At 49.9% G+C, this 13,680-nt stretch overlaps 3 protein-coding genes across 3 annotated transcripts; 2 read left to right on the top strand and 1 right to left on the bottom strand.

The window, feature by feature from the left end:
* Window positions 1–2,099: 2,099 nt before the first annotated feature.
* On the top strand, window positions 2,100–2,980 carry H6S33_009394 (uncharacterized protein; the record flags this gene model as incomplete). The annotated part of the gene is made up of 2 exons (XM_044840784.1): window positions 2,100–2,506; window positions 2,569–2,980. The coding sequence occupies 2 exons, from the start codon at window positions 2,100–2,102 to the stop codon at window positions 2,978–2,980; spliced, it is 819 nt and encodes a 272-aa protein (XP_044698209.1).
* Window positions 2,981–3,991: 1,011 nt separating this feature from the next.
* On the bottom strand, window positions 3,992–5,532 carry H6S33_009393 (uncharacterized protein; the record flags this gene model as incomplete). The annotated part of the gene is made up of 3 exons (XM_044840783.1): window positions 3,992–4,823; window positions 4,931–5,267; window positions 5,331–5,532. The coding sequence occupies 3 exons, from the start codon at window positions 5,530–5,532 to the stop codon at window positions 3,992–3,994; spliced, it is 1,371 nt and encodes a 456-aa protein (XP_044698208.1).
* A 1,557-nt stretch (window positions 5,533–7,089) lies between these two features.
* Window positions 7,090–13,471, top strand: H6S33_009392 (uncharacterized protein; the record flags this gene model as incomplete). Its single annotated transcript, XM_044840782.1, has 5 exons — window positions 7,090–7,215; window positions 7,270–7,641; window positions 7,702–8,186; window positions 11,063–11,300; window positions 11,366–13,471. 5 exons carry the CDS (start codon window positions 7,090–7,092, stop codon window positions 13,469–13,471), a joined length of 3,327 nt encoding a protein of 1,108 aa, XP_044698207.1.
* Between the last annotated feature and the right edge of the window lie 209 nt (window positions 13,472–13,680).

Genomic DNA, 13,680 nt, shown 5'->3' with positions numbered 1-13,680 from the left:
ATAGCCGATATTGAGAGGTAATTAGGGAAGTTCGCGGGTAGTTGAGGAACATAATTAAGTAGTAGAGATTTGGAATATTATCAATTATACATGATCATGAGTCGCTACAATTTCCAACAACCAGACACTATTCTTGGGGATGAATTAAAAGATGCGAATACTTCTGTGGAATCCTCAATCCTTGCGTTGAATAGAGGGGCACATAACATCCTATGGTTCCCCACTAGACTCGGACCAATACTACCATTACCCAGAAGTTTTGATGAACTAACCGATATATGAATATATCCGTACCTAGCCTTTGGGCTAGGTACAGCCAATGAGTTAACAAAACCTGTCCGGCCCAATATTCGGTGTACTAGACCGGACTCGCTCCAAGTTCCGGTAGTCTGTACTGGTACGGGCTGTCTTCAGTTAACTGTTTTGCGTTTTTTTCTTGGTGCATTTTAGCATGGTGGGATATTGCGAGTACTGCACAACGGGGTTTTACAGATACAAAATCTTATATTAAATATGAATGTACTAAAACACACTGCAAGCACATGCTCAATCAGCAATGTACCGCGATCGCTTTATGTAGTCTTGGGGCCAATGATTGAAACGTGCTTTGTTCTTGTCTCTTTGCAATATTCTTTTCGGAGATACAGAGAATTACATCTCCTACTAATCATTTCCATCTGAGGTATTAGAAGGTTGAAACATCTTTTCAACACATTTTCAATGTACTTCGCATGCCTCTTGCGCCCCTGACGGAAAATATGTGAGCTAGACTTGTTCAAGTCTTTTTTTCTAGCTATGACCCACCCATCTATCAGGACCCCTATCATTACTTCTATCTTCTGAACCTCGAGCTATCTTGATCTTAGGCTGAGCAATAAGAAGCACCTTTTACGGTTAATTGGCCGTAGCATTGGTCTCCTTGATTTTTTACATCTGACTTCATACTCTAAGGGAGCTAGGCAGGGAGGATGCTAAGAAGTTAACTTCGGCAAGTTGAGCACGTTAGGTATACCTGAGTTAGATAGAACACGATTTCCAAGCTAAAATAAAAAGCCAGGTAATCATCGATTTAAAATAGCTTCGCTCGCCGGCGACGCTGCTCACAACCGGTCCACACCATTGGGTATGTTTTGCATCATTAGAAAAAAAGATTTCTCTACAGGTTGGGGGCAGTTTCTATCACCATTAAACTTACAGTGTACTGACTCGTATCTTTAGATTAATGTAGTAGCCAATAACTGTAATGAAACCAAGCTACTTAGTTTTTACGCCCCTATATCCGTACATATACGTAGTTCGTACCTGAGACGAACGAGCCACACGATCCATCTGCATCACAGAGAATCACAGGTTTGTTATCAGCGCGGTCAGAAGACAAAAACCTCATACAGATGTGGGGGATTTTTTGTGTCAGATAAAAAGCGGCTGTAGGGAGCTCGAGGGCCGGGGAGTTTAACCAGAAATATCAATCTAAAAACCTTATTTCAACAAGATGATGTAAGTTTCGGGATACTCATATAATGGACCTTAAGCTTTTTCTTAAGATCTTGGAACTTGATCTTAAAGAAGACAATATTAGTACGCATTAGAGATACTGCTCACGTGCCATATCATGGCTATCGTATCTCCATCACTGCACGTTTCGCAACTCTTGTGATCCCTGCGCGACAAACTTTTGTCATCTTCATAAATCACTACATAGCTAGCCAGCAACGGCTAGAATTTCAATCTCTGACGATAAGATATCGGATAAAGTGCAAAAAAGCATTGCATAAGGTGTTCGTGAAACCTCACCAGGAGAAGTTCCTCATCGATATCGCTATCAGTGGGCCGAAGACCACATGGCGTTTCATTCATGAAACCTGCCATGGCCGGTCTGGCTGCAATTCTTAGGATATAATCCACAATAGTCCCGGCCTCTTCTTTGCTCTGGATTGGTTGGTCTTCTCGAATATTTTTACGGCGTGGGCATTTGACGACAAGAATACGATCATTCATGATAAACCGGCCTGGGAAACTAATATAGCGAGGTTAGGCTTTGACAATATACATTTACATTCTTTCTTACGTATCCTTTTCTTCTAGTAAAAATATACGAGATGCGACGATCATTATCAGTAGTTTTCATATCCTTAATATTCTCCCTCACCCACGCCCTCCTCGATACGGGATTCAACATCACCAAGCCCTCCTGGCTCTTCAACGGCATTCTTCCCGCATCTGCTACAGACGAGCTCCCAGCGGCCTGTATCTCCGCATATACAGAGCCCATAAACTGCAACACCACGATTCTAATGTCCCCCAACCTTGACACCAAGAACGAAACACTCGAGGACTCATGTAACCCAACCTGTGCAGCCTCACTACTGAATTTCCAGAAAAACCTTAAAGACGCCTGTGCAGGCGTTGATCTCAGGGATCTGGATCTGGATACATCATGGCTAGAAGCAGCGGTTGACGGCGAGGCAGGCGTATTATTATACTGGAAACAATGCGTCCGAGATCTGTAGGTACACATATATGTATACCCCATAAAACCCCGTGTCCCCCGGTCTAACACCGCGGCAGAAAGACCAATGTACTCTGCATGATTACCGAGAAGGACTATGTAATCGCCTGGGACGCCGTCTCCGCCGACACCGCCTCCGACGCCTCCGTGCGGCGCTTCTGCGCCGACAACTGCCTCACACAGTCCGTAGTTCTCAATGTCCCCAGCGCCGAGAACCTTGAAGACCTGCGGGAGATGTGTAGCGATATCGAGATTGAGGAGTTCCCGTTTATCGATGCTATGGTGTTTGCGAATCTTATAGAGGAGGATAACGGTACTGTGGTCGCGGTGGGGATGAATGCGAGTTTAGGGCCTCCGGGGCCGCCGGAGGGGATAGGGAGGAGCTCTGGCGCCGCTGCTGTGGGGAGGGTGGGTACAGAGGCGATGGTGGTGGCGTCGGTGATTTGGGGGTTTGCGGTATTATATTTATAAAATGATCTTGCGGGCTGGTCCCGATTTTGTTTCTTGTTTTGTACCGGGCGTTTATTTTGGCCTATTCTTGCCGTTATATTAGTGAGGAGCCTCCATAGATCTTACTTTCTAGTTACCAGAGGACTTCCGGCGGGAAATTCCAAAGCTTTTTGTTCAGAATAGCATATTCTGCGCCTGGAAAATGGATCAGGAAGTAGTGTTTTGATTGATTCGCAAAGTCACTTTTTGTTGCTAAAGATATTCGGGCTTTATAGATAACATACATACATGTATATACCACATGTGCCATCAGCTAGCCCTGAGGGTCAATGATTGAAAAATGCTTTGTTCTTGCCACTTGGCAGTACTGCTAGTGTTCTCATTGGAGCTAGCTGATATTACATCTCCCGCTAGTGTGTACTAATAATTCCCGTTTTAAGGTACCGCGAGGTAATCCATATGTGGTCCATCGTCTACGTACGGGAAGCTGCTCATAACAATTCCTACCTCCCGCTACACTAGCAGCCCATCGTGAACGTGATAACCCAGCTGCGGATGTTTTGCCTTGATCCTGCGTTACGGGCTTTTATAATATTCGCTCCACCTTGACTTGGGAAAAAGAAAAGAAACCTTCACCTAACCCTGACACCTGAAACAGCGTCGAGTGATTACTCGTGATGAAGTTTCTTACTGTTGTCTTTTGGCGCTGTTCTTCGGGAGTTATGTTTTTGGGGTTATCCGGATCATGGTTTGGGACTACTCTGTTTAAGAGGTATTATTTCGAAAGTTTGGGTTGGTTGGATTGGGTGGGTTCTTGATGTAGATTTTTGGTGTAAATACACCGGGGACTAACAGCTCGACATAACGGAGAAGAAGCTACACATAGCATTTCATAACCTTTATTTTCTGTACATTTTCCTTTTTAACTACACTACATACACAATAATATCCATTATCATTACCATAAAACCCTCCCATCACCCCCAAGCCCACAAGCCACAAGTCCATTACACAACCTACTCACAAAACTAACTACAAGTTCCCATACCCCGCATTCTTCAACACCCACTTGGCCACATCCTCCGCCTTCTTCTGACGGTACTCATACGGCGGTGTAAACACCACATCCGTATACTCATGCGTCGCCCACTCCGCGACCGCCCTCCCGGCTGCCGCCGCCGCCGCAACTTCCGACGCCTTTGCCGCATCGTACTTCGTCTTTGCGACGGCCTCAAGATCGACCTCTGTGCCATTGACGGTGGACTTTACGTCCTTGAACCTGTAGCCCTTGTAGTTACCGACCACGAGGTTCGTCTTGGTGGTCAACGACTCGGTGCCATTAATGGAGAACGCGTTGCGCTCCGAGAGGATGGTGGAGTTGATGCCCATGCCGAAGAAGTAGACGATCTTCTCGTCGCCCGAGCTCTGGCCCTCAAAGTAGTTGTTGAAGACGTGGACCTCGCCGAAGCGCACACGCGGGCTGCGCTGGAGCGAGTTATAGTAGTGGTTGCCGTACATTGTGACGTGGAGGCGGCCGGTGTCGCCGGGGCCGAGGTTGCCGGCGTCGTTGTTGCCGATGAGGTTGGTTTTGTCGTGCGAGAGGAGCTTGTTGAATGAGAGGGTGACGGCGTCGGAGCCCTCGGTGATGTCGATGAGCCCGTCGTGGCGCTGGATCTGGTGCCCGAAGACAATGGGTTCGTCGGAGTCGGGGTGGTCGCCATCGGAGAGCGTGAGGTGGTCAATCCAGATGTTGGTGCTGGTGACGACGCCGACGCAGTCGTATTTGGAGTTCCAGTTGCCGGTGGAGCCATCGGTGGGGTCCCATTCGGGGAAGAGATCGATGGGGGAGTAGACTTCGAAGTTTCTGCGCATATCGGAAAGCATCATCAGCCCACCTTTTCTTCACACACCCCTAACCCACATTCACCCCAAAACAAAAGGATCATTAACATCACAAGAGCAACAACATACCTCAAAATGACATTATCTGTCTGATTCAATGCAATATACGAATTCTGGATCCTGGCCACCTTCGCCTTCTTGGCGCTCTCAATCGTCGTATTGTTCCCAATCTTGAGCACAATCTGCGCCTCCTGCTCGTTCGACGCCGCCTGCCGGAACGTCTCCTGTGCGTCGAGGAGCGTAAGCTCCGCTGCGTCCGCAGGGTCCGTCGAGTTACCCAGGATGGCGCGCAGCGTCGCATTGAACGAGTCAAGGTAGCGCTCAAATGTGTAGTTCCCGTTGCGGGCGTAGTGCTCTTCCGTGGCTAGGGAGCCATCGGCGAGGTAGTCGCCGTCGATGAGGCCGTCTGTTTGGTGACTTTGTTAGCTAATGATTGGTTATATGGGGGCAATTGAGGGAGGGGGCATACTGATGTAGATGATCTTTGGATCGTGAGGGGCCCCGTTATTGTCGAGCGCTGTACGGAGCTCGTTGAAGTCTGTAACGGTGTAGATGCTGCTCTTTGGGGCGCCTGCTCCACCGGTGGTGTGCTCTCCGTAGCCCCAGATGTCAGTGGCTGAGGCGAGTCCTGCGGCGGCCGCAAGACTGAGGATCAAGTAGAAGCGGGCCATTTGTTTAGAGAGAGACGTACGGAGCACCGAAAGAGGGAGTGATGAGCCGGATCGTGAGATGCATATATATCGTGGGTTTGTGCAGCATTATATAGTTTCCTCCTCCTGCCTCCCTCCCGTCCCTCCCCCCAAATTGAAAATACTCGATATAATGAGAAAAGTAGGTCAATGTAGAAAAGATTTCCCAGCGGACTTTTGGGTGCCGAGGCTAGTATATTACTGTGCATGTAGATGCTCGCAGATAGGTACTTGTATCCACCCCCCCATCTCTCCGCATTTAAATTGATCCGCTGGCACCCAAATTTCCCCTGCAGCTGGGTAAAAGGAAGGATTTAGAGACTCAAGAGCAGCCGAAATGCAAAAACCCGGGAAGCTGCGTAATCGCAATCCCATCAGGCTGGATTTGATATTACTCTGCTGTCGCACCAGATGATTACAGATCCAAGATGTAGGTACTAAAGCTCCGAGTGGACGATGTTTGTAGATAGAAAGCTCCTATATTCTAATCAGCTCAGTACCCTCATGATAAACATACTGAACATATGTATCATACACAGACTATTACAAGATGCCTAGTTAGTCTGAATAAGCTCTCCTCAATGTTCGCTCGGACAGCAGATTCGGATAAACACTAACATCAGACGAACGCCACATTCGGTATAATACCACCGAGACCCCACAAAATATCCCGGGTATGTGCAGAGCTTAGCAAAAATTAGAGGTAACCGACCAGGGGCTGTAGATTGCCGACAAAAACAGGGATGTGGATATATATGCGGGGTGTGTGGGGAGTGGGGGAAGGAAATAAATCTGGGGTAAGTTAGTAGTAGCTAGTAGTAGTAGGCCTAGGTAGTAGCCATTCCACATTCGTCCTTTCAACTACAGCACCGTCCGTGTGTATATATTTATTTCAGCCAGGAAGAAAAGGTAATCCGGGATGGCAGTGATTATAAAGTACCCCACACATAGAGAAGCCATAAAATAAACAGGTACTCGCCATATTATGCCAAGTACTGTACATGTGGTCATGTGTGAAAACTCGTGGCGTATTCAGGTACTGCTTCTGATTCTTGCTGAAATAAATCAGGCATCTCGGTATCAATAGACCGGCAAAGTACTCTAGATTGAAATCTGAGTCCTTACAGCAGCTGCAGGCGACGAAAAGGTGGGGTATCGATCAAAGTTAACGGCCATCTCCATCCATCCAAACGTCATTTTTCCGGGGCTGGGGGGCATATGCTGTACACGAATACAATGCAATTGCAATATAAACCCTAGAGGCTTGGGAATGTTGGTTTTGATAGCTGTGAGTTTTTCCTTCCAAGAATTATGGATGCGGTTCTTTCTCCGGACCTTGCTGATGTTCGGGGTTATGGAGAAATCGCAGTATATAAATGATGCTGGAAATCCCCCGTTGGTATCAATTGCTACTTCTCTGTTTGTCCAGTAGAGAAAACAGGAACAGACCAGTCAATCCAATTGAGCATCTTTAAACCTCTCGAATCCGAATCGTACCGCAGAAACGTTAGCTCGTAGCTGTTCTATATCACGATCACGATGCATATCCTCAACCTCCTCCTCCTGCTCCCAGTAACATTGGCTGTCGCAACCGGCATCACAAAGCCCCCCAAGGGCTCCGTTGTAGTCGACATCAACAGCAGTTCCCCCAATGTTTTCAAATCCGTAAGCCTGCATGCTCAAGGACGATGTTTCTCCACCCCGCTAACACTCTCATAGGTGCAAGACGCCGTCTGGGCCCTCCCGAACGACACCTCCTCGCAGACAATCTTCATTTACCCTGGAACCTACAAGGGGCAAGTAGTACTCTGGCGTCCAGGTCCAACCGTCTTCCAGGGCTACACCAAGAATATCAAGTCGCAGAAAGAAAACACTGTGTTGCTCACAAACTCGTTGGTGGCCTCAGTGGCCGGCTCGAACGCAAAGAGCGCTACTCTGCAGATCTACTCAAATGATACGACAGTGTACAACATCGATATCGAGAACTCGTATGGCACCGGTGGAGCAGAAGGGTCCCAGTCTCAGGCGTTGGCGCTGTGCCAGGCGGGTGCTAGAAATGGATACTATTCGTCTGGCTTCTACTCCTTCCAGGTATGCCCTGAAATCAAAATTTTAGCCACAATCGAAGCAGTAGCTAATGGTATCAATTAGGACACTGTTTACACCCAAAATGGCACCGCCTTCTTTGGCAATGTCTACATCAAGGGCGCCGTCGACTACATCTTCGGCATGCGCGGTCTCGCATACTTCCAAGACGCTATCCTGGCCTCCTCGCGCGCTGGCTACATCACAGCCCAAGGCCGCGAGAACTCATCTTACTTTGGTGCCTACGTGTTTGACAATGCCAAGCTCATCACCGTCGAGAATGCCACGGACAACAGCATGTTCCTCGGACGCCCATGGCGCAACCATTCCACTGTCGTGTTCAAGAACTCTGACTTTGGCAATGTTGTAGACCTGCGGGGATGGTCAATTTGGGGCTCCACCGACCCGAGGACCGATGCGGTGTACTATGCCGAGTATAACAATAAGGGTGCGTCAGCGTGGAACTCGCAGAGGGCGAACTTCTCAAAGTTGATTGGTAGAGAGGAGGCGGAGAAGACTTGGAGCGTTGAGAACACGATAGGAAGCAAGAAGTGGGTTGACAAAAGATTTCTTTAGAGGGAGTTGTCTGTATATAGTGCGGTAATGTGATATGTGTAAATATGTACCTATGGGTCACGTTATATCACTCGGAGAATCCAAGCTAGAACAAATGCCGGGTTTCTAGAATCAGTTGATAAAGACATGACTACAGTGGCCATAAAAGCATCAAGATAACTCAGATCTGGGTGATATTTCTGCTCCAGGTTCTTCGTGGGTAACTTGGCGGTGTCCTCGAAGGCAAGATTCGAAGTGCTTAGGCCGGGTGCAACCTCTTCCCGACCCAAAACGAAGCCCGGGTCTCCAACTATATCCACGGCCCACTCTCTCCAGCCAACGCGGCCCTCAGTGAATGCCCGCTCGGATCCGAGAGGGGGTGGAAACCATTGTCACAGTCTCCAGATAGCGGGCAATACCCGCAGAGAGACCGCGCTCGCCAAGGGCGGGAGTGTTGGAGAATGAGATCGGGTGGTTGGCTTGGTCAATTTATAGCCCGTTTAGATAACACAGTCGCGGCTCGAACAGGACACCAAGCGATTATACGACCGCCATGCCCAGTCCCGGCGTTGTGTCGTCTAAGAAGCCGCCATTCCGCCATTCAAGCAATCCGCGCGTGTCGTTGTTAGCAAACACATGTGCACAGCTATCACGGTTACCCATACGCATAACCTCGTCTCCCAAATATCCTCGACCATTACACTGCCTGTCATCCTTCAGCATAACCCACTCGCCATCCATCGATCCTTGGCCAGAAGCCCCAGGCCTTTCCGACGGAGAAGCCATCCGTTCCGCCTCCTCACTGAAGTCTTGACCGTTCCGCTGGGCAACTCCACCCCGAACACCTCATCCTAAGATGCTCCAGCAGGCACCCCACTCTCGCCACCCCATCCCACCCCACCTCAACCTTCCCTTCCCTTCCTTCCCCGCAAAAGCTTACCTCCCTCGCCTGCCATCACGCGGCGTTCTCCGGCCAAGGCACCAACCCCCCCTTGGCCCTGGTCTCGGTCTTCTCTTCTCGAATGCCCCGAACGGCCCGCTCGGGAAAAGCTAGAGGTCTATGGCAATAGCCGATGTATGTAGAGTACCTCCATCTCGCTCACTATCCCGAGCTCCCCTTTAATTTCAGACCTCATCAAACTCTACAGTAGAGTACAGCACATACATGTAGGTACATATAATTGTGTGCCTTACCATGCGAGCGTAACGTGCGTGCATGCATGCACATACCTACACTCTCCAAAGTAAGAGTACAAGCATTTTAATTTACCTATTCAGCTGAAATCCTTTGCTCGCTTACAGACCCATTACTTAATATTCTCCTCCGGGCCCCACACCCCCAATATAACAACTGCAGGGGTAAAAATCCAGCCAGGTGGGGGGTTCATTAATCAAATCGAACCCATGCGACAATGCATATGCCAATGTCAAGCTTTGCAATAAGGTGAGGTGCTTGAGCCCCCGGCCACCCCGTTGCCAAGTCTCGAGTGATAGCCCGTGCGTGAGCGAGACCAGATCTAGACAGGAGGAAGGTTCTCACGAGGGGAGGGAGGGGAGAGATCTGGATAGCGTAAAACGCCCTGTTATATCAAAGGCGGTACGTAAGGCAAACCAGCGAGACGAAAAACCACAATTGTACCCGTACGCGCGCCGGCGGGATATTCCATACCGGGTGGGACTGGATTTGTTAATATCAGATACACATATACGCGGTCGTGATGTGTAATACGCACATCATAAACCACTACCACTACCACCGCATGGGGGCTGGATCGGTGGTGTAGCATTTCTAAATTATTTCTTTATATGCCGTGGAATGCCCTAAGTTGGCTGGCCGTTATCGCGGCTTGTCAAATTGCATCTCACTGTGAGATGTTGCATATATTACTGGTATCGATATCCCATAAACCATCGATGCTGACACCCTCTTGTGGAACAAAAGGTCACAGCAAAATCGAGTAAGAGATCAACAAAACTATCAAAAACTATTGGCTCCAGTCACATCTTGGCCTTATGCGATAATCAGGGGCAGCTGTGTATCTATCTACGAATATTATCGGTAGTAATAATGCATGGTACTATGTCTACTATGTACTGGATTATGGTTTTTTCTGAAGTCCTTGCAGTCTTATTGGTCGACAGCGACAGGGGTATTTAGTAAGCACGAGAGGAGGAGGATGGGGCGGAAGGCCCCTAGCCTCGTTTCCAGGCTGTATTACGTAATAGTAACAAGGTCAGGGTAATGTTATTACAGCCACACATCCAGCCACATCATGATATATCACGTCAAACCTTCATACAGCCTGGTGAATTTGATCCTCACCACATACACCTACCACCGCCACATCGTATACTCTGCCCCTAAACCCCCAATTCAATTCCTAGTGCACCATTTTCCACGCGCAAGGTATTCTACACGCACGGCGTACCCTACGCGTACCCATATTCTTGTATGTATATCTACATTCCTGCGCTCATGTTTGCCCGCGCATCTGTGTCACCGCGCTCCTTTTTCCCCGCGCATCTGTATCATTGCGCCCCTGTTTCGCTGCGCACCTCTATTCTTGCGCTACCCGCTCTCCTGTTTGGCTGCGTACTTCTATTCTTGCGCTCCTTTTTGCCCGCGCATCTCTATCCCCGCGCGAGTACACGGGCGTGAGGATCCCCGCGCGAGTACACGGGCGTGAGGATCCCCGCGCGAGTACACGGGCGTGAGGATCCCCGCGCGGGTACACGGGCGTGAGGATCCCCGTGCACCTTTTATATTTTCCTGCGCAAGGATAATCACGCGTACTCATATACTAGTGCGCGTGAAAAAACACTGCACCTCACATAGATATATATCCATACTAATATCTTGCTTGCCCTTTAGCTCGCAATTAAAGCCGTACACCAAACATGGCAGGGCCAGCTCGCAAGCGCACCCATACTCCTGGCCCCACGATGCCCCCCCCCCAAAGCGCTCACGCAATGCCCGAGTGGAGGAAACCCCAGATCCAAACTCCACCCAGGAGCCAGACCCCAAAAAGAAAAAGCAGCCTGCTTCAAAACCTACCATTAAGCCTGATTACGCACCCAATCATCTCCGAAAGTTCATGCAAAGCTCTAAGGTTTGACCCCCCCCCCCCCCGCGCCCTACAGATATTCCCACGCGCTGCCTACTAACCTTCAATAGTCGATTGAAGAATGGAGCGCGCGCGTGCCGCTTTACTGGGCCCAAGTATTCTTCGTGCGCGCCGGGTTTCTTCAAGCCCCTATACGCGCCCTCTTTAAGCAACTCCTGCCCGCCGAAGAGTTGTTTGCCAAAGCCGAACTTGATCTTCTTGGCGACTTCCAGGCTGCGCACGATAAGGTTTTAAACCATCTGGTCAAAAAGGTCAAGCAATACGCCCAAATCTTCCAGGAAAGCCCCCTCCTGGAAGACTATCTTAAACGACGGTCCCTTGCAGAAACTGCGCATAGGGTTCGCCCCTCCCCACCTTTGGCGGACGTTACCGCTTTTGGGATGACGGAGCTCATTGAAATCCACACGCCCCTACTGATAGGCGTGCCCACGGTGAAAGCTCCGCCTGGCCATATTGGCTGGCTCGAAGATGATACGGATGAATACTGGGAAAAGACCCTGCGCGATAGATTTTGCGTCGCTGTGGGCAAAGCTCTCCATCAGTGCGGCACAGACCCCATCAGCGACCTGGGCGATAATTACATAGCGACTATCTTCAAGGACATAACCCCTGCCACCAATTCCCCCCTTATATGGCCTCCGCCAATTCCCTCCACCCCCATCAAAGACCGTCCACCCGCCTTACTACTGCCATATTGCCCCACGGAGAATTCATCGCAAAATAGCGGCTACACGCCAGTTCTCCCCACTCCCCCATCGCCGCCACATGGAGGTTTACTCTCCGACTTTGACGACCCTAACTTTGACTTCACTGGCATCGTGAAAGATGCGGAGAATGCTGTTTCGAGTACCAACCAACAGATTGCAGAGGATGTAAGCAAGTTCCGGGCTTTGCGCGCTAAATCTGCGGACCTAGTGGACGCAGATATATTTGCGCGCCCAGGAAATCTTGACTCCGCCTGTGATTACAATGAAGAAACTCCACTCTCCAATACCCTCGCCAAGATATACGCGCGCTCCAATATTTACATGAAGCATGAAATTCATCAGCGGATAATCCTCGACGAGTGCAACCGCATGGATACTATCGCCTACGCTGCCCTACGCCGTAAGGAATACCTGCTCACTGCTACTCGTAAACAGCACGCTCTTATTGAGCAGTACAAAAGAAAAAGAGACAAGCTCTGTGAGCTGTACGGAGAAGAACCATCGCTCCTCGAAAATTTGTCTAACGCAACGCAAGCCATGGAAACTGAGAGAGCATATACTACGCGCGCGCGCGATCAGTCCAAACAGCCAGCGCAACAGATGCAGCATCACTCCAACCCCTCATGGCAAAACCACCCCGCCGAAGCTCCTGGCACCGCGCAACAAGCAATGTCGCCCACCAGCGCCTTCTTCGGCATTCCTCCTGCGCGCCTACCCACCGAGCATATTTTTAAATCGCGCAAGGTAGCAAAAGCCCCGCCCGCAGAATCCCACGTGAGCTCGAGAGGTGACATGGGCTCCCGATATCACCACACGGCGAACCCTTCTGCACCCCTTAAAACCATGAGAATAACCCCCGAGCGTAAAACGAGTGAGCACGCGCCGTCACCGCTATCTACGCAAATGGATCCTCAATCGCCCCGCGAAAACATCACGCGCGCGGGGTCGAGATATTGGCCCCCTAATATGACCACTGCGTTTCGTGAGCCTTCCAGTGAAGCTTGTAGTGTCATTGACCTTGAAGCCGAGGATGTTGTCGATTCTGGAGCGCCCCTCCCTACCCCCGCGCCCCTCTCTACCCCCGCACCCCAGACTCCCCGCTATGGCCCTAGACCGCAGAGCCAGGGCTTCGAGGATAGGCATAAAGGGCTCTATACAAGGCAAACCTCCAGCAGGGCGGTTTTCCCACCTAAGCTTGAAGTGATAAATGAGAATGAGGCAGGCTCCTCCCCCACCGTCCCCGATACCCCCCAGCACGAGGACGTCAATACCGATGCGCGGCGCCCCACTCGAGGCTCAGCAGAAATATCACAGAAGACGACAGATGTCGGCAATTGGGTGAATGCAATCCCCTCGGACGGAGATGTAGAAGGGGGGGCAGAAAGTCTAGAAGGGGGGGCAGACAATCTAGAAGGCGGGGCAGAAAATCTGCCAAAGCAGGATTCTTGATTTTGGTGCGAGCTCCATTTCTCGCGCCAACCAGGCCGTGTCTTTAAAGGGTTTCTTTTATACTAACCTGTGTGCGCTCTCTATTTCTTATAGCTTACCTGTGGTAGATGCGCGGGGTATCATTCTTTCTTGTTCCTGGTGGTGCGCGCTGTATTTCTTGCGCGGGGGTATCATTCTTTCTTGTTCCTGGAGGTGCGCGCTGTATCTCT

This window comes from Morchella sextelata (genome assembly GCF_020137385.1).
Source record: "Morchella sextelata strain SCLS chromosome Unknown scls_3, whole genome shotgun sequence".
NCBI classification, from domain to species: Eukaryota; Fungi; Ascomycota; class Pezizomycetes; order Pezizales; family Morchellaceae; genus Morchella; species Morchella sextelata.
The sequence above is the reverse complement of the archived record's forward strand: the minus strand, read 5'-3'. Positions and strand labels throughout refer to the sequence as shown.